The sequence below is a fragment of the Pan paniscus genome, chromosome 4 (assembly GCF_029289425.2).
Source record: "Pan paniscus chromosome 4, NHGRI_mPanPan1-v2.0_pri, whole genome shotgun sequence".
Classification (NCBI taxonomy): domain Eukaryota; kingdom Metazoa; phylum Chordata; class Mammalia; order Primates; family Hominidae; genus Pan; species Pan paniscus.
In genome coordinates this window covers 9426522-9445752 of record NC_073253.2, presented here as the reverse complement: position 1 = coordinate 9445752, position 19231 = coordinate 9426522, and the positions used below count along the sequence as shown (strand labels likewise).

At 41.5% G+C, this 19231-nt stretch overlaps 1 protein-coding gene across 4 annotated transcripts in view; it reads left to right on the top strand.

Annotated features, from left to right (window-relative positions):
• Nucleotides 1-19231, top strand: part of SEMA5A (semaphorin 5A) — a 508567-nt gene that overhangs the window by 334906 nt on the left and 154430 nt on the right. For all 4 annotated transcript variants that reach the window (XM_034959729.2, XM_034959730.2, XM_034959727.2 and 1 more), the window contains exons 9-11: nt 4855-5140; nt 9803-9938; nt 16295-16499. In XM_034959729.2, the coding sequence (XP_034815620.2) occupies nt 4855-5140; nt 9803-9938; nt 16295-16499 (627 nt within the window). The remainder of the gene's footprint in view (nt 1-4854; nt 5141-9802; nt 9939-16294; nt 16500-19231) is intronic.

The window sequence follows — 19231 nt, the reverse complement described above, 5'->3', positions numbered from 1 at the left end:
TCATTATCATTATGTGAAGTTCTGTTCAACAGAAATTATTCCAAGGGACATTGAGAGTAAATAAATGGTGGCTACTATTTTGCAGTCAAAAGCCACCTTGTGTGACACTTGCCAAAGTCAGGCTGGAAAATGCCTGTACACGATGCCAAAATAATAATAGCCACCATTTATTGGCATCCTGCTATGTATCAGCCCATTTAATTTTCACAGCTTTGCAAACTAGGTCTGATTGTCAGATGCAACAACAGAAAATATCAGATGTCAATGGTCCAGCCAGGGCAGAGTCACAGGCATTGTGTACAGGCATTTTCCAGCCTGACTTTGGCAAGTGTCTCACAAGGCGACTTTTGACTGCAAAATAATTTATAATAGACTTTGATTCTAGTAAGATTTTTGTAGAGTTGGGATTCCTTTGTGCCTTTAATATTCATTCCCATTGTGTACAAATATTTTTATATCAACAACCTATTAATGATCTGCTCAATGATCAGATCGAGCCATTTGAATATGGTATACCCCCATATTGATGCTTTAGGCATTGGAATAGAAAGAATATAGAATGGGAGGCTTCTTTTGGATTCTCAGTATTTGGTTTTGCGTGGTCAAAATCTCAAAATTTTTGATGTTTTTCTTCGCATCACTTGTAATTACATATATGGTGAGTCACTTCTCGGTAGTCCTATCTGTATGGTCACTATTATGTAAGTAAATATGCAAAATAAAAGTTCTTATATCATGAAGAAGAATTCTTATTAACATGATATATTTTGTACAACACGGTAATACATAACTCAGTATGTTTTACAAACATTAGAAAAAACAGTTTCTCCATGCATATGTTTACACAGCAGCTGACGTGCCTGTTTTTACTGTGATTTAGTTAGCAACACACCTCAGATCTCTCTTTCATGCACTCCTATCCATTGTAGACAAGAAGAAAATACCTGATTTTCCTTCTGACTTGTTCAATTCACTCAGGAGTGACAGATACTAGTTTGTGGTGGATTGCATTTTGAGAAAAGACAGAACTTAAATAATGGAAGGAAAACAAAATTCATCTTATCATCCTGCCTGGCAAGACTCTAACATCCCCTACTTCCAAATTTATATCAATAAATATAAGAGCTATTTGACTGTCTGTCTTACAATTATTCCCACTTTTTTATTGTCTTTGAAAAAGGAACAGGATGCTAGCCGAATTTCAAGAGGCTCTACTTTTCAAGAAACTGTGTTTCCCGAGTTAATGGCAGGTCACACAGTCAGGGGTCCACCCTCATCCTGAAGGATCAGTGTAGGGCCGCATGATGTGTTTCCAAATGCAGTCTCACTCCCTGACCAACATGACCTGCACTGTGTGGTGAATTAGAGAACAGCACTCACTACACACTGAATACAAATTATTTTGTTGTTTTTGCAAACCAAAAGGAAAACATGTATTTGAGCATTTCTATCTAAAATGGACGTTGTGATCTTATAACATTGGTTCAGGGTGGTTTGGAGATATGGTAGAGGCTCTCTGTGGAAAGAGGAAACTGTGGGTCAGTCTACCTGCCATTGTTCAGTCTTCTCCTTGTCTGCAAAAGTGGATGTGGTTTGCTGGAACAGACACAGGGTACGGAATGACCTCCTGAAAGTCATTTATTGGCTCTCTGAGGCTATGGTTGGCCCTCCTTGAAACACCCTCTGGAGTTGGGTCAAACACTTTCCAACAATGTTCTTGTTTAATAAGTCCTTAAGTTGTTTCTTCTTCCTCCCACTTTTTCTTCTTTCTGTGTCATTCCTGACTTCCATGATAGCTGTGGTTTAAAGTTTCATCTCATCATTTATTGTCTCTCTGGTTGGTTCTGAAACCCCCCTTAGACTGTTCCTCAGTAAACCTGCTTACCACTCTCCATGGAAAGATGACTGTCCAGCCAAGAGCTTACCATTGTTTTTCTAAAGCAGAAAATCAAATCCTGTTGAATATTGCTAGCTTTTGATTGTTTTCTTTTTGCAAGCACTATTTATTTTTTTCAGTATAGTGTAATGCAGTGGTCCCTAAACTTTTTGGGACTAAGAACCAGTTTCATGGAAGATAAGTCTTCCATAAACTGGGGGTGGCAGGGAGGATAGAGGGGATGGTTTAGGGATGAAACTGTTCTGCCTCAGATCATCAGGCATTAGATTCTCATAAGATGTGTACAACTTAGATCCCTCACATGCACAGTTCACAGTAGGGTTCCTGCTCCTATGAGAATTTAATGCTGCCACTGATCTGACGGGAGGCGGAGCTCAGGAGGTAACATTCGTTTGCCTGCTGCTCATCTCCTGCTGTGTGGCCTGACTCCTAACAGGCCATGGACTGGTACTGGTCCATGTCCTGGGGGTTGGTGACCCCTGGTCTAATGGATTCAGGACTTTCCATCCCCATCCCCCACTGCTAGTTATGTGAATTTGGACAAGTTATTAAATCTCTGGGCTTTAGTGTCCTCATCTGTGAAATGGGAAGAATAGCACAGCACCTAGCTCTGTGATTCTTGTGAGTTCAATGGGGATATAAAGCACCAAGCACAGATCTTGGCACAAGACTTAGCATTCTACAGATATTAGCTGTTTTTATTATCAACTCATCCTTCAGCTGGAAACCATAAAAGATCTTTCTTCCTTTGTATCTTCTCGTTTTTCAGCTCAGGACTTTTGAGAAACTGGAGCTATTTACTATGTGGTTTTCATGCCATTTGTCCCCAAGTTAATAGCAGAAGTGGGTAATAGTGAGTGTATTTGATAAGTTTTGGTGGACCTCCTGCATGTGTGCTGGTAACCTAAGTCCCGGGCTAGAAACACTTGGACCCTTACGCCTTCTCTCTTTGTTTTCCACATTTTAGGAAGGGTTGCTTGTTGCTGTTTTTGTTGTTGTTGTTTGTTTTTAGTACAGTTCCCAAACTCTAGTTTTGTTTAGCCAGGGTGCAGGACCCATTCCAAAATAATTTAGACTCTTATTTAGAATTGGACATGCCAGTATTATTTTCTTTACACATGGTTTTGAAATTGTTCCATATCTTTGCTTTTGGGGCCTGCTTCATCAAGTAATTCTGTTTTGGAGACTTACAGTAAACACAGACTTAACACCCCCCCCCCCACCACCCAGTATTTTCTTTATTTTCCAAAAACACAAGTTACAGATATGTAATCTGCTGTTTTTGTGAGCATCTCTCCAGGATATTAAAGCATACTATCACAGTAAAGATATCTAACCTCCGTCTTTTACAATATTATGCAATTCAAGTTTTTTTTTAAACAGTCATTTAGGGTGAAAGCAATAGTGACTTAAGAATATGTTGGATGGTTTATAAATTAAAATCGCCTCAGTATATTACTTGATATACTTCAATGACTTAACAACATATTGTACTGAAGGGAAAAGTATCATACATAAACCATTTAGAGTATTTATTACATTTTTAAAATGTGAAGTTGGATTAAATTAAAACATTTTGTGAAAATATCGAATATAGGTATTGATTGAAAATTGGCAATAGTCTTCCTGGACAGAATAACAGAGTAGTCAATCCCAACCCTTTGTCAATGTCTGAAGTCAACTTCTGCACTTCAGACCTTAGGTGATTCCATTTATGTGTCTTACTCTTAACATTAATGGCTTATCTTGCAGCCACACATATTTTTAGTTGTCCTGCCAGTAACATGTTATTATTGCAGTACAATTGTATCTGGAAAGGTACAAGGCCAATTGAATTGCCCCAACAAACTAATTGTCCCTGAAAATGTGTCTTTGTGAATATACTTGTTGTCTGTATCTTTCCATTAATTTTGGACACCAAAGGTTACTGCTATAATTATCCTAATTTGCACCAGAAAATTAAGATACTTGCTGATTGAATGAATAGCATTTAGAAATAGCGAAGAATAAAACCTTGTGATTAGAGTTTTAAAAGCAAATATTAGGGAGTATGTGTATCTCAAAATGTACTATCTCTATTATCACTGGTTTCAAACTGGAAGTTAGGAAGCTAAAACTTCAAATGCTATATGTAAAATTCAGTTGATAATGTATATTTCCTAAATTCCTGAAGAGCTTGGTGATTAAGTAAAGGCTTTGCCATAATTTTGTCATTTCTTTGTTTCCCCATTTTAAAGCTAATTATGAGACCAGAAAACTACAAAGCAATGTCTCCATCCCAATACTCTTCGCTCCTCTGAATGGATTACCCAGCAAACCAGAAATAAGAAAATCAGAGTTGTTTTTCACTATTCCATGGTCACCATAGCAACAGAAATTGCTACAGCTAATTCCAGACACACCTTATAGTTTTAGTCTTTATTTTCATTCCCAACAATGAAAACATTTTTAAAGTCCTTAGTAAAAGCACATACATTATGTCAAAGTCACGGGAATGTATATAAGTCAAATAATTTTGTTGTCTTGCACACAAATAGGATTGTAGACTGCTGTATTCTGAATCACATTTCATCTTTTTAATCATATTTTCTCCCTTTCTGAAGGTTATGTAAGAATTTGCAAATAAAGTAATACATATTGCTCTAAAATGTACTGCAAATATTTGCTGCCAATTTTTGTTGGTATTAACGTCACATTAACTTGAGCCCTAATTTAGCTCGGGATACTTGAGTGTGCAATCATACCAGTGACTTTCCATTATTTAGAATCTGTGTATGACACTGAGTTTCCCAACAGTGTAGATCATTAAGCTGCTCACGGGGCCTCCCAATAGTCCTATAGGAACCAGGTGTTATCTAAACAAAACCATGTCTCTTTGGATGAAATACTGAGCAGGCAAGACCAAAAGGGAAGGACATGAATGTTGAGATTTTTTCCCTCTTTTCTATTGTTTCCAGAGCCAAACTTTGTGTCATCTTATGACATCGGAAATTTTACCTACTTCTTTTTCCGAGAAAATGCAGTAGAGCATGACTGTGGGAAAACAGTGTTCTCCAGAGCTGCCCGGGTGTGCAAGAATGATATTGGTGGGCGCTTCCTGCTGGAAGACACCTGGACCACATTCATGAAGGCTCGCCTGAACTGCTCCCGTCCTGGGGAAGTCCCCTTTTACTACAACGAATTGCAGAGTACTTTCTTCCTGCCTGAGCTGGATTTGATCTATGGCATCTTTACCACCAATGTGTATGTAACTTGAAATAATTTTTCTCCCCTCTCTCTTACTCATTCTGAATAAGTCTTCTGTTCTTTGACCTCTGAGGTTTTAAATTTACTTTAAAGAAAATCTTTCTTAATTTACTGGGCTAACAGACAAAAAAAGAGGACTTTTCAGTGGACTACATGTTAGATAAAGATATGTGATTTGTGAGACTGGTATTAGGAAAAATACGCCAAATCAAGAAAGTTTTTGTCAATCTTTAGGATATAGTGACATTAAATTATTCTATTATAAATTGCTCCTTCCTGATTTGCCATTGTGTTCTGGGCACTTTTTGAAATACTGGTACATATTATATGTATATTTTTTCTATATGCAAGTCATGCATTTGTGTATAATGAAAATAGTGTTGCCTGGAGAATCTGAAATCTTTGAGATAACATGACTCTTGCTTAAACCTTGCTCATATTTGAAATGCACATTTTCCATAGCTGCATTTTACACTATTCTAGAAGATTGCTTACTTGAGCACACATTTTGTAAATGTCAATTATACTTTTGAAATATTTTTGTAAAAATTATAGTATTTTTTGTCTGGGGGTGGGATAGGGAGATACTCCTAACTTTAGAATGAACAATATTTGGGCTGTCTTAAGCCTATGAAGTTTTCTGATCTCTTTCACTCTTAGTCTAGTGGAGTATCACATGTCTCCAGAGTTATTTCCCATCCTTAGCTGGTATGCTGTTTAAGACTCAGCAGGAGCACGTGCCAAACCCAGGAATCAAGGCTCACATTGAGACTCTGAGCATCACTTTCCTACACACTGGCTGTGCTGCGGCTGATCCTACACTATGGGTTCTGATTTGGATCACCTTTGAAATCTCTTGTCTTGTGACTTACGACTTTAAGCAAAAGCTGAGTATTTGTATCCAAAGTAAAGGATCAAAATCTGGATGGGTTGGAAGTGCTGATAAATGAGGTAGGATGACCAACAGTCCTGAATCGCCTGAGATTATCCCAGTTTTAGCATTGATGACAGCCCTGTAACTAAGGAAACCTCTTTTTCCTGGGTGAACCAGGACAACTGGCCACCCTATGATGTCCTTTCTGCTTCCTAAGTATTTTAATTTACTTTTTCATCTCTTGGGCATCAGATGCCTGCCCATGAGTGGTATTTCTAAAAAGTCCTTTTACCTTTAGAAAAGGTTATTTCCTCATTAACCTTCTCTTCCTGGTCTCTCCACTGCTTAACTTGTGTTAGTATTTGCTTAATAACAACTTTTACCCCCCCATGAAGAGTCTTCTTTCTGACATGAGGTTAGAAAAATAAGGCTAGTATGGATGGCTCCACACATATCCTTGCTCCACCGTGGCCATCTTTATTTTCATAAATCTGGTCTTCAACCCAGAGATTATTTCTTCTCTTTGATAAGTTACTTTAAAAAATCAATTTACAGTTTCTGAAGTTGATTTTCTTTCCAAAACCTTGTTTAAAAACTAGTGTAGTCGCACCCAAGATAAATGTGCATTTGCTCAGTTGACATCAGTTTTATGCACAAGGAGAGTCTGGTTTACTTAGCTCTTCATTCCCCTGGCTCTGGGCAAAACAAAACAAAACACCAATTTCAGAAGTTATAAAAGTACCATGCCTGGAATATTCCAAGATGGTGTATGGTCAATTTAGATAGTTGCAAAAATAAGTTTCAGACTACTCTAGACTATTTGTTTAGTGTTGCAAATTCCCATCATGTCAGAAGTCACCCAATGTACGGAATCTATACTTTTAGAGATAGAAGTGCTACATCTCCCCTTTCTCCCTGGAATACTAATTTGTGTTGGGTCTTGAGAATGCATTTCTAATATGCCCAACTCAAATTTCACAATATTTTCCACCTCCTTTTCATGTCTCAGACAAGGTTTTCTTCAAACGGAAAGAAAAGGAGGATCAGAGGTCTTATGAATCAGAAAGCTGTCCGATACTGGGCTGAGCTTCAGGGCTCAGAATGTTGCTTTGCCTCTGTACATTCGTCAAGGTTTCTCAGCACTAGGGGAATGGGGAAAAGATAACCATTCTGACTCCTTCTGTTCCTAGCACGACTGTGTAGTTTTCTCAGTCACTTGAGCATGGGTTGGCCTGCAGGAAATGGTGTGCTACTACAATGGAGTCTCTAAAGGTTTGGCTTTATTTCTAGGTATCTAAAAATGGTGGCTCACCATTATAGTTGTTTATAGTGTAGATAGTAAACTGTAGAGATTGTAGTAAAGTATTACTATGTATGGATATGGATATAAAGATAGTAAAGTTGCGGTGGGGGGTAGGATTTTTTATTGCTCTTGTAAGTTATTACCTTGATTGCTGATAGAAGCCAGATTGGAACAGGTGGCTACAGGTCTGTTGTCCAAGTGAGCTTGTTCATACTGATTCCAGCTTTAAGCCTTCTCATTCTCAAGGTCATGTTCTAGACCTGGGCTGCCCTCGCCTGCCCACAGGTCTGGAGACCCTGAAGAAGCGAGTCAATATGTACTTCCTGTGGACAATCCCATCCTAGGAAGAGGGGGCAGGGCAGAGGGAGGAGCACAGTGGAGTCACACAGGCCCGTCCTTTGCCCCCAGAGCACAGCAAGTGAAAGGGTAGAGGGGCAGGCATGGGCTATACTATACCAATTGTGCTCCCCAGGGGATGGCACAGGGGACAGGAAGAAGTGTTCCCACAACACTATTAAAGGATGCTCAGACTGGCAGCTACTGGGACATCCAGGGGAGTCTCTGGGTGACACCAGAGCCCAGGTCAGCCCATTCAGTCCTGGTGGTTGTAGTGAACAGAGAAACATTATGTCAGCAGGAAGAAGATTAGGTTCTTCCTTTACCTGGAAGCTGCCTGGAAACCTGGGGCCCCATGCAAAGCAGGTACATATCCTGCTTTATTTCTCTGCAGCCTGTGACTTGGGCTGCGTAAACTCTCTGTGCTACTGTTTTCTTACCTGTAAGTCAGGGTCTTCTCAGGATCTGTAGGTTCTCAGTGAGAAATTAGATGATCTGTATCAAGTGCTTAGCAGGGGGCTCAGGGAAATATTGTTATTATTCGTAATATCCCCCATTTGCCTGCCTCTGCACCCGGCCCAAGGCATGCCTGGATGGGATATCCTGTGTCTAGCCATTCTTACTCCAGCACACTTATTTTCTTGTCCTTATTAAAGTCCACTCACATGTTCAAAGGCCAGTTTCTTCCCTGTACTTGTGTTTTAACTTCTCCCATTCTCTCTAAGGATAATGAAGAGTCAAAAGAGCAAAGTGAACAAACCCATAGCTGGTGTTCGCCCCTCTATTTTCCAGCGCCGGGCCCTGTATGCATCATGCTGAGCCTTGTCCTTGGTGCTGGACTTCTGGAGAAAATGCAGAAGGCCCACAATACCCTCAAGGCCCTACTTTTCCATAAGGATGTGTTTACTGTCTGCTCTCCTGAAGTAGAATCCTGTCTACTTCACCCACAGATATTGCAAAGGATTGGAAATCCTGGCATTTGGAGCCATACTGGGGAAAATCCGGGCATTTGGAGCCAGCCTTAGGTTCAAGTCCAGCTTCCCCATTTAGTAACTGGCTGACATTGGGGAAGGGTCTTGTCCTTGTTGTGCCTGGTTTTCCTTACCTGTGAATTTCCTTCACCTTATGAGGATTAAATAAATGGGAATTAGTAAAGTCCTTGGAATAGAGCCTAGTTCCTATTCAGTATTTATCAAATCAAAGAAATATAAGGTAGGTGTTTCAGTTTTGGAGTTTGACCTTTCCTTTGATGCAGGAAAAAAAAAAATTGATGAGAAGTGCTTGTGGTATTGTCTCAGAGCAAGAGAAAATATATGTAAGCTTTCTCGTTTTATCTCCACTTCCCCTTTGAGAACCCGGACTGAGCTCAAAATGCAAATTTACTTAACCAAATAATGTTGCTGTTTCCATACTTAGTCAGAGGGCACTGACCTTCTGAGGGCTCCCATTTATGACTTTCTCTCAGAGCCTGAATTCTAAATTATGGCTTCAGGATTTCATATGTCAGTGCTATGTCAAATTTTTCTCTTTGACCCTTTGAATTTAAAATCTACTTTAAATTAAAAGAAAATATGAAGAGTCAGACAGTCACTTTTTATAAAATACTTTGAGTTGATTTTTTTAAAGGATGACAAATAAAACAAATATCTGGGTTAAAACACACACACACACACACACACACACACACACACACACACACACACACACACACACACACAAACAGCTTTCCCTGCTGCTGGGCAAAGTGACCAGATAAACAGGTCAGGAAGGGAACTGCATGAGGCTGATGAGAGACGCCATCCGTTGGAGAAGGAGGTCTTTTTATTCCAGAATTTGAAAGGTGAAGCAGATAGCTAGCTCTTCAAATTCCCTCTTGCCCCTGTTGCAACTGAGTGAATTAATCCTGGCTGACAGGATTACAAAGTGTTAAATGCTAACTAGCCTGGTTTCTATACCAAGATGTTTGTTCCTCCACAGGGGAGCCCCATTCACGCTCTGACTTCATCCTTTTGGGATCTTTAAGAGACTGTGGTCTTGAGACCTCTGGAAGCTGTAGGTCACAGCTGCTGCCCAGTCCATAGGGGGAGGTCAGCAGGTGCTGCCGAGCTCTCTGACTGCCTTCTCCTCTCTCTCCCTCCGCTCCCAGGAACAGCATTGCGGCCTCAGCTGTGTGCGTCTTCAACCTGAGCGCCATCGCGCAGGCCTTCTCCGGGCCCTTCAAGTACCAAGAAAACTCGCGCTCGGCCTGGCTACCGTATCCCAACCCAAACCCCCACTTCCAGGTAATTTTCGGGGGGCAAAGGGGTACTGTTGGCATCCCCCATGAAGAATGCAGAAGCCTTGTGTAGACAGGCAAGGGTAATTTAAGCCGCGGGTGCATGCACCATGCAGCTGTCTCCCTGGCCCCTTACGGACAGCCCCACACTCTGCTGGCTAATGTCAATAGACCAAGGCCTTTTGTGAACTGTGGCGCCTGGACCCAGAAAGGGCCTTTTGTCAGCTGTGATGCCTGAGACTGGGCGGAAAAAGGCCAGCATTCTGCAGCAGGTTAGGAATCCAGGCTTCAATTAGTACTAATGATGCTGGGCTCTGTGTCCTCAGAATCTCTGATCCCTAATGAATGACATTCTAATGAATGGGGTCCAGGGCACAGAGCAGCGGAGATACACAAACAGGACTAGAGCGCTAATTGGCAAATGTGGTGGGATTCCCTGTTGGGAAGGACAGAATGTGATGCAGGCTGCTGAGGAAAGAAGAGGAGATGGAGGCCCTTCATCTGTTATCACAAAACTGCCGGAGGTTCAAGCTTCCAGGGCTTTGTGAGTCATCCATCTCCCAGTGTTCAGAAGAAGCTGGGACCCAAAGAGATGAAGCAATTTACTCATGTTTGGTGAGTTGGCAGGTGTATTAGTCAGTTTGGACTACTGTAAGAAAACACCACCGACTGGGTAGCTTAAAAAAGAGGCATTTATTTTCTTACAGTTTTAGAAGCTAGACCTTCAAGACAAAAGCGTGAGCAGGGCCATTTTCAGGTGAGGGCTCTCTCTTCCTGGCTTGCAGGTGGACATCTTGCTGCATTTTCACATGGTGGAGAGACACCTTTGGGGTATCTCTTCCTGTTTTGTAAGGGCACCAGCCCCACTGGACCAGGGCCCCACCCTTATGACCTCACTTACCCTCATTTACTACCATTAAGACCCCATCTCCATATACAGCCACACTGGAGGGTAGGAATTTGGGTGGCTTACAGACATTGGGTCCATAGCAGCAGGCTTCCCTGGAGGGCCTTCTGACAGCTTTCTTAAGATCATCATCATCATTATCACAGCTGTCATTTTTAGCACCAGCAAGTCCCAGACCCTGTGCTAGTTGCTTCAGATAGATCAGCTTGCACACTGGTGGCAGTGCTATGGTGGGTAATGCCTTCTCCATGTGCAGGGAAAGACAGTGGACCTGGGGCAGATCACCTGGCCAGGGCCACACAGCTGATAAGTAGCCAAGTGAGGATTCCAACCTCGGTCCTCAGATGCAAAATCCTAGCCTATTCCAACTAAATGGCCATTAGTTACTTTTACTAATCAGTGGTAGAAGTGGATCCTGTGTCTGGGACTCCCAAAACTGGGAGTATGGAAAGGTTCAATGATTTTATACTTTATATTGATTTTTGCAAGGACCATTCAATTATGATTGTTTTGAAAGAGTTTTGTGTTTGTTGTTGTCTTTAAGTTTTTGAAGGAGCATGAGATTAAAAATAAGATGGCTGGCTTACATGTCATCTTTCCATGTGCTGCTTTCCTTGAGCAAATTATGTGCATTTTTATCACACATCTATCTATTATGCATCTTTATTGCATATTTCCATTAACAAAGGGGGAAAGGGATAAAAATGCATGCAAATAGTTTAGGAGTAAATTTTGATAACACTGAATAATGTGCATTGTTTACTGTATAAAATATTTGATAAATATAACTCTTAAGGGCTGGACCCAGAGGCTCATGCCTATAAGCACAGTGCTTTGTGAGGCCAAGGCAGGAGGATCTCCTGAGGCCAGGATTTCGAGACAAGCCTGGGTAACAGAGTGAGACCCTGTCTCTACAAAAATAATAATAAAAAAATTAACCAGGCACGGTGTCACGCATCTATAGTCCTAGCTATTTGGGAGTCTGAGATGGAGGACTGCTTGAGCCCAGGAGTTCAATCAGTGAGCTATAATCCATCTACTGCACTCCAGTCTGGGTGACAGAGCAAGATCCTGTCTCTAAAAATCAAAAAAGAATCATTTATTTGGTGCCTTCTACATATCAAATGTTGTGTAAATGCATATTTTGTCTCATTTTCTCCTCTTGAATACAGGAAATACTCCTTTTAAGAAAGTCCTTTGTATAATAAAATCCTGAAGGTTAAATAATTAATAATGCTTACTGTATTTTCCATACATTGATGTTTTTATTGCAAAAGGCCTTACTGTGAACAGCGTGGCTTAGTAAACTTCATAGCCCCTTACCACCTCCAGGCAGTGGATAACGTGTAGCCCGTTCATCTGGATACCTTTGCAGCACACAGCAAATCTCATTTCCTAAGGCCAGGAGCGTCTGGTTTTATAATGCCAGTGTCACACTGAATGGCTTACTCTCATTATGGGATGGAAGCCAGTCCATGTAGCATAATGAATGAAACATGCAGAAATTGGCATGCGTTTCAGGCAGGAAGCTTGCATTCCTGAGCTGTTCTTCTCTGAGTATTATTTAAGACTCCAATGGAGCTCAAGTTACAGATTATGGTGATTCTTTGTATAACTCCTAGTACAAGTACACAGCAAGTGTTTTCTTTATGTTTACTCTGTTTGATAACCACACTGGCAAAGTATCCTCACAGACATTCATGAAACCATCCAGACTGGCATAGAGTGGGAATTCAATTTGAACTAACGATCCCTCCCCAGACATGTATAAGAGGCCTTATGTTTGCAATAACCAACAATGGAAAGTGGTTAGATTTTTTAAATTCTTGTTTTTCCTACTGACATTTAGGATTTTGTGCAGTACTTACATACTAGAAGTAGCTAATTAATCAGAGAAGCAGAAAGCAGAATTGGATTCAGGAAGAAGAATGGGTTAGGAGAGATGGTGCATGATATTTCAACATTTAATATAGAAATCTCAAAACAGTAACAAAGCAACAAAAAGTATCATTTTTTTTCGGACAAAATATATAAACCACTCTAGGCGGTGCTTCAGAGCCCTGCCCTGTTAGAGGCTGCAGTCCTCAAAGTCATCCAGACCCTGACCCTCAGTAAGACACGCGGCAATCACTGATGTAAAACATCACCAAGGCCCAGTGGCACAGCTGAGCTGTGACAGACTCCAGAATTTTCTGTGCAGCTTTGATTACTGTCACTCTGAAAGGATGGAGTTGAAATGGACAAATAGACCCTCAAATGTAGTTAAGTGGATGAGGAGGCAGTTGTTGGAGGAGCAAGTGTGTAGATCTGATCCTGTCCATCAGGACCCTTTGATATGCAAAGCAGATTTGTTTTGTTTTTGAGACAGAGTCTTGCTCTGTTGCCCAGGCTGGTGTACAGTGGTACGATCTCAGCTCACTGGAACCTCTACCTCCTGGGTTCAAGCAATTGTCTGCCTCAGCCTCCCAAGTAGCTGGGATTACAGGTGCCCACCACCACGCCAGGCATTTTTTTGTATTTTTAGTACAGACGAGGTTTCACCATCTTGACCAGGCTGGTGTTGAACTCCTGACCTTGTGATCCACTTGTCTCGGCCTCTCAAAGTGCTAGGATTACAGATGTGAGCCACCGCCCCCGGCCTGCCAAGCATGTTTGCAGCAAGATGCAAGGGAGTAAGTGAACAAAGGGACCATTAAAATTGGGCACTCCTGCAGGAGGTTAGGTGATTGTGGGCTTGACCACCATGCACTAGTGTGCTGGAACAAGAATGGATTTGTTGTCCTAGAAACAAGTAAATAAACAAAAGTGCAAATATTTATTATCATTTAAAAAAATTGTAGAATTACTGACCGAATTACTTGAAGAGATGTTGGCATGAAAACTGTTGTGGATTGTAGGGCACATGAGAGCAATGGCTGTGCTTTTACTATTTTTATTGTTTTCTTCTTGCATGGTGAACCCAGGGAGTCACACAGTGCCCCACACGGACACAGCGGGAGTCCAGCATAAAAGGCAAAGCTAGAAAATTTTCAGGTATTAGAGAGCTAAGTGGGTTGCTTATGATCCAATACATAGATTCTATATCTCTGAATACTCTTCCAACTATTTGAAATAGAAGCACTGGGTGGAATATTATAGCCAGCAAAATAAACCAAGAAGTAGTAGAGTATACCTCAAAACCAATTCTTGGCAATTCTGGCAGTCATAAATAAGATTGATACAGGCGATATATAAATAAAGATGACAAGGCGTAGCAAGTGATCCTGCCTCACCCCTGCCACCGAGAACTCCCTGTTAGGTGTCCAATTTTTCTGGGTTCCTTAAGAACAGCAAGAGATTCTTATTTTTATATTATGCCATCCGGTTTTCATGATACCAATTTTTTTTTAAAACAGTATGCTTACAAAACAAGACCTGTGTGCAAACTTCACCCAGCAGGTAGGCAGCTAACTGCCGCCGTGACTTGGGTATCACCACTGATTTCAGGAATGTAAACCACCACACATAACATTATGCTCAGAACTAGAACCTTTCTGCGTAGACATTAGATCAAGCCTAGTAGAGCTCTTTTTCATTTTTAAAAACATGTGTTGACAGGTAAGGACTTGTCTCTGACCTCCAAATGTTACTATTTAATACTGTAATTATATAAACTTTCCTAGCACATCCCCTCCCCCCCAATTACAACTACTTGTGTATTCACTCATTGTTTCCTTCCCTTCTTTGTTTATTCACTCATTTCCCTCTGGCCACTGAAGCTCAACAGACCATAGAATTGCTGTCCTGCTCCAAGACCAATGCATTTACCATTCACCATTAGTTGAATGGCTTCTCTTTAGTGCCAGGCACATTGTCTTGTTCTTTGGCATTTATAAGGACTTTCAGTTAATTTACAAATGCTTTCCACGGATTATCTCAGCTGGTCTCACAGTAGCCCTGAGAAATGAGCAGGGTAACTATTTTCCTAGCCACCGGACAGGTAAAGAGACAGAGGCTGAGAGGCGAGACCTCACCTCAGACCATGTGGCAGGACAGCTGCCACTCACCTGATTCCATGTGGCCTGAGAGCCACGGAGCCAGAGTAGCACTTGGGTCATGGCAGGGCTGAGCCCTTCACCTAAACTCACACAGTCCTTGCCTGTGGAACATGGGGTGCCCCTGCAAGGGTGTGATACTAAATTAAGCCTTGGACTGGATGCATGAAATCCGTTTAACTCTCAGATTCTCTTTTTCTACAATCATCCCATCATTTTATAGCTTATGGAGCATTTTATCAAATGCTATAAAAATATCATCTACTTTTCAAAAAGCAATTTCCATCTTATACGTTTGCACCTCTCACCTGTTATAAAACCACATATTAGACATGACATGTTATAAACAGTAGTTTCAGGTGGTATGGGCCTGGAAATTCTTTTCCATCAAACCTACTTATGTGAAGTTCTACTGGGGATCAGTCACCATTTGTACCAGGAATTAAAGTTTATGAAAGACATGAGAAGGATTGGTAGTAGTTTTCTGATTCTGAGCTTGGCTCTAAGAAAGCAGTGCTTTCCTTTCTATCCCTCTTTTTACCTCATCCTTGCCAGAAACAGTCTTATATAACACCTGCCAGCCTCCCCACAACACAGCTCTGAATTTATTTCCCAGCATTGTACAGGGCTGATTTCCCCCTTGTATATCCCAGGTTCATCTCCATGATATTTGCTCTATCTGAAATCTCTTTCCTTCCTTCTTCCTTCTTTATTCCTTTCTACTCTCTTCTCCCCACTCCTCTCCTTTCCTTCCCCATTTCCCTTACCTCCTCATCTCCTGTTCTTCTTATAAATTTGCCATGTTCTTTTCCATATTCCTGGACTCTGAACATTTTTAAATAATTTCTTCTAATTGGAAATACAAGTAGAAAACAATAAGGCCAGCACAGTATTTTTGTAGCCCATGTGAATGCTGTTCGATTTTACAGATGAGAATGACCTAATGCTATCAGCTTGAAATCCATGCCTTGCTTACAGACCCCCTGCTACAGTAGAAAAACTAATATATCTATATGAGATCCTTGATTGTTGCATTTTCAATTTGCTACCTGATTTATCAGACAGATATAATAGTATGTGTTTAACCAGACAGCTTTCAAGTAACTCGACGGGAAAGGAGGAGTTTCTATGCATCTGCTGTTTAAAGTTAGCAATCACTCCCACTTTAATTTTTTTTTAACTTCTGATCAGTTCATTTATGATGATGTTGGGAGACTCCCAAGATATGAGTTCAAATCTAACATGAAAAGGATGCTAAGGATAGGGGCTGCAGGGAGGATGGAGAAGCAGACATGTTTGCATACTTCAATGATGGATTGTGGCTTACTTGATTTCCAAGTTACTTTCCAGCTAGGGTGGCCACAGCCAGCTGTGGGTGTCCAGGCTGCCGGCTCTGGTAACCTGGCCTGTCTTCCCTTTCAGTGTGGCACCGTGGACCAGGGCCTGTACGTGAACCTGACCAAGAGAAATCTGCAGGATGCTCAGAAGTTCATTCTGATGCATGAGGTGGTACAGCCAGTGACCACAGTGCCCTCCTTCATGGAGGACAATAGCCGCTTTTCCCACGTGGCGGTCGACGTGGTGCAGGGCAGAGAAGCGCTCGTCCACATCATCTATTTGGCCACAGGTAGGAGCTCTGGCCCCCTCTGAGGGGTTTTCTACCATCTTCTGATTTTGTGTTTTAGATTTAGATTCTAAACATTCAATTTCAATTTCAAGCTTTACGCCTGCTGTCTCGTTTTGCAACCAGCAAAACCCGCGATGCTCACTTATCTTCCTCAGCCTCTGTCCCTCTTTTTGGAAATCTCAATCTATTTTCACTATATTGGTCATAACTTTAATTGGAAAGACAATGGCTTGTTTCTTTGCTATTATTCCTCAACTATTCATAAAATAAGTCTTTTCTTGGCAAGACCATTTGAATTTGGATAATTTAAGACAAAGGTATGCTTTGTTGGAAGATGTTGTTGGGTGAAATATTATCTTGGGATTGTCATGGTTATTTCTCATTTGTTCAAAAACAGTGCCTTCAGCAAAATATTTGTGTGGATGGTGGTACATGGCAGTGTTCAAAGAATATGTTTTGGGGCATAAATAATGGAACATTTACAGCAAATGTAGGCAGTGATACTTTCAAATTACAAATAACAATTAGGTCTCTTCAGTTTCCAAAGCAACTAGAGTGTAGAAAGCATATTCCATCTCAGTTCATTACACAGACGGCTCTGGGTGTGTGAGGCCAGCTGTAGGGACCTGGCTGAGCTCTGTGGACTTGTCCTTCTCTTTCCTGCCTTCAGATTCCCATACAGAGCCATCTCACGGTGGAGTCTGCCCCTCCCCATTCTTTGTCCAGTGTTCTGTATAATTGTCATTTCTCATGGATCACAATTACTGTTTTTGTTGCTGATAATAATATATATTTTTTTCTTCTAAGAACTTCTCAATTCCTAGTTACATATTTACCACATATTTACCAGTTAGTTTTTTTTTTTTTTTTTTCATGAAGTTGCTACTATCTACTGAACCTTTACTATTTGTGGAGTTCATTTGAAGCACTGGGAAGGAAACTGGTGAACACATAGGCATCACCTGCCCTGCTGGACCTTACGTTCTAGTGGGGACAGCAGATAATAAACAGAGCAGTCAGTAAGATGCCAGAAAGGTGACGGTGAGCAGACACAGCAGATGCGCAGAGACAGCTCAGCAAGCTCCTGCATTTGCTAGTTAGCATTGATCTCCGCCAGGAGGTGATGATGAAGCTAAGCAGGGACTGAGAAGGCAGGGCCAGCCCTGCACCCATAAGGGAAACAACCAATGAGCCAGATGTGGGACTGGCCAGTGGCAGGCAGTGCCACTGAGTGGTCAGGTAAGGTAAGGACAGATGTGACCACTGAGTGGGCAGATGGAGGCCACAGCTGCTCCTCAGGGCCAGTCTGTGGGAAGAGGAGGAACTGGGGAGGAGGAAGAGCACTGGCCGAAGTCAGATGGAACCAGCTGCTTAGGGCATCTCCTCTAGAAGCTTTTCAGGGAAGGGAAATGGAGGATTGATGAGTTATCTGGAGGGGATGGGAGGTCAAGGAAAGGATTTTGTTGATTTTTGTTTGTGTTAAGAGAAAGGAAGGAATTACCATTGCACTGTCTTCTTGTTTATGAGACTGCAGACAGGATTGTTTCTCTTTATTCTGTCATGTATTTCCTTAATTTTCCCCAGGGTACCCAGCACGGAATAGGTTTGTGGGATGAATGAACTGGACCCTTCCATAAGCGTTCCTAGTTTTTCACCATAAATGTCCAGGCTGATGACACAGAGAATAGGGCCATCTTCTTCCAATTCTAGGAGGCAGTTGAGGACTTCATTAGTACCTTGGGAGTGGGAGGGATTTTGATGGGGGTTGAGGCTATTCTTGAGTAGACCTGAATGAGTCAGTGAAGAGCAGCCTGAGGTCTCAACCTGAGCCTTTGGACGTACTCCCCACGTAAGTCCAAGTAGGTCATGTTTGCTTCTCTTGTGTTTATAATGAACTGTAGTGAACTTCTGAGGATTTCTGATGAAACTCCTCTATTTTTACTTTGATGAGTGTCTTAGTCAGTTGCTACAACAAATTACCATAGACTGGGTGGCTTAAACAACGGAAATTTATTTCTCATGGTTCTGAAGGTTAGAAGTCTAAGATCATGGTGGCTGATGACTCATTTCCTGGTGACGGCCCTGTTACAGGTTTGCAGATGGCTGCCTGCTAGTTGTGTCCTCACAGAATGAAGAGAGATCTTCTCTCCTATGTCTCTTCTTATAAGGACACTCATACCGTTCCTAAGGGCTCCAATCCTAATGACCTAATCACCTCCCTAAAGCCCCGTCTCCTAATTACATTTCATGGGGGATTAGGGCTTCAACATATGAATCCTGGGGGGACACAAACATTCAGTCCATAGCTACAAGCAACTTCTTTTACCATTGTTTAAAACCACTATTTAAAAGTTTCTAGAAACTTGCTTGCACATGTCTGTTTTGAATGATAGCATGATTGGATTGCTGCTCCCAACACCTTCACCCCCACACTGTGTTGAGAGTAGCTCAGGACTCAGCTGCCACAGGGATTCCAGACTATCTGATCCTGTCTGATGTGCAGATCTGATTCCGATATTGATATACTATGTGCCATTTGGCAAATGCATTTCGCAGAGATTCGCTTTATTGTTCCACAAACCTGATTTTTGGCTTTTCTTTTGATCTACTGCCTGTGTACAAATTGAATTGTGTTGTACATGTACATCAAGATACTGTTAATTTGAATCACAAGTTGGGATTATGGGTAAAGATGCCATATGTAGAACTCTTTGACAGTTTCCATCTCTCAC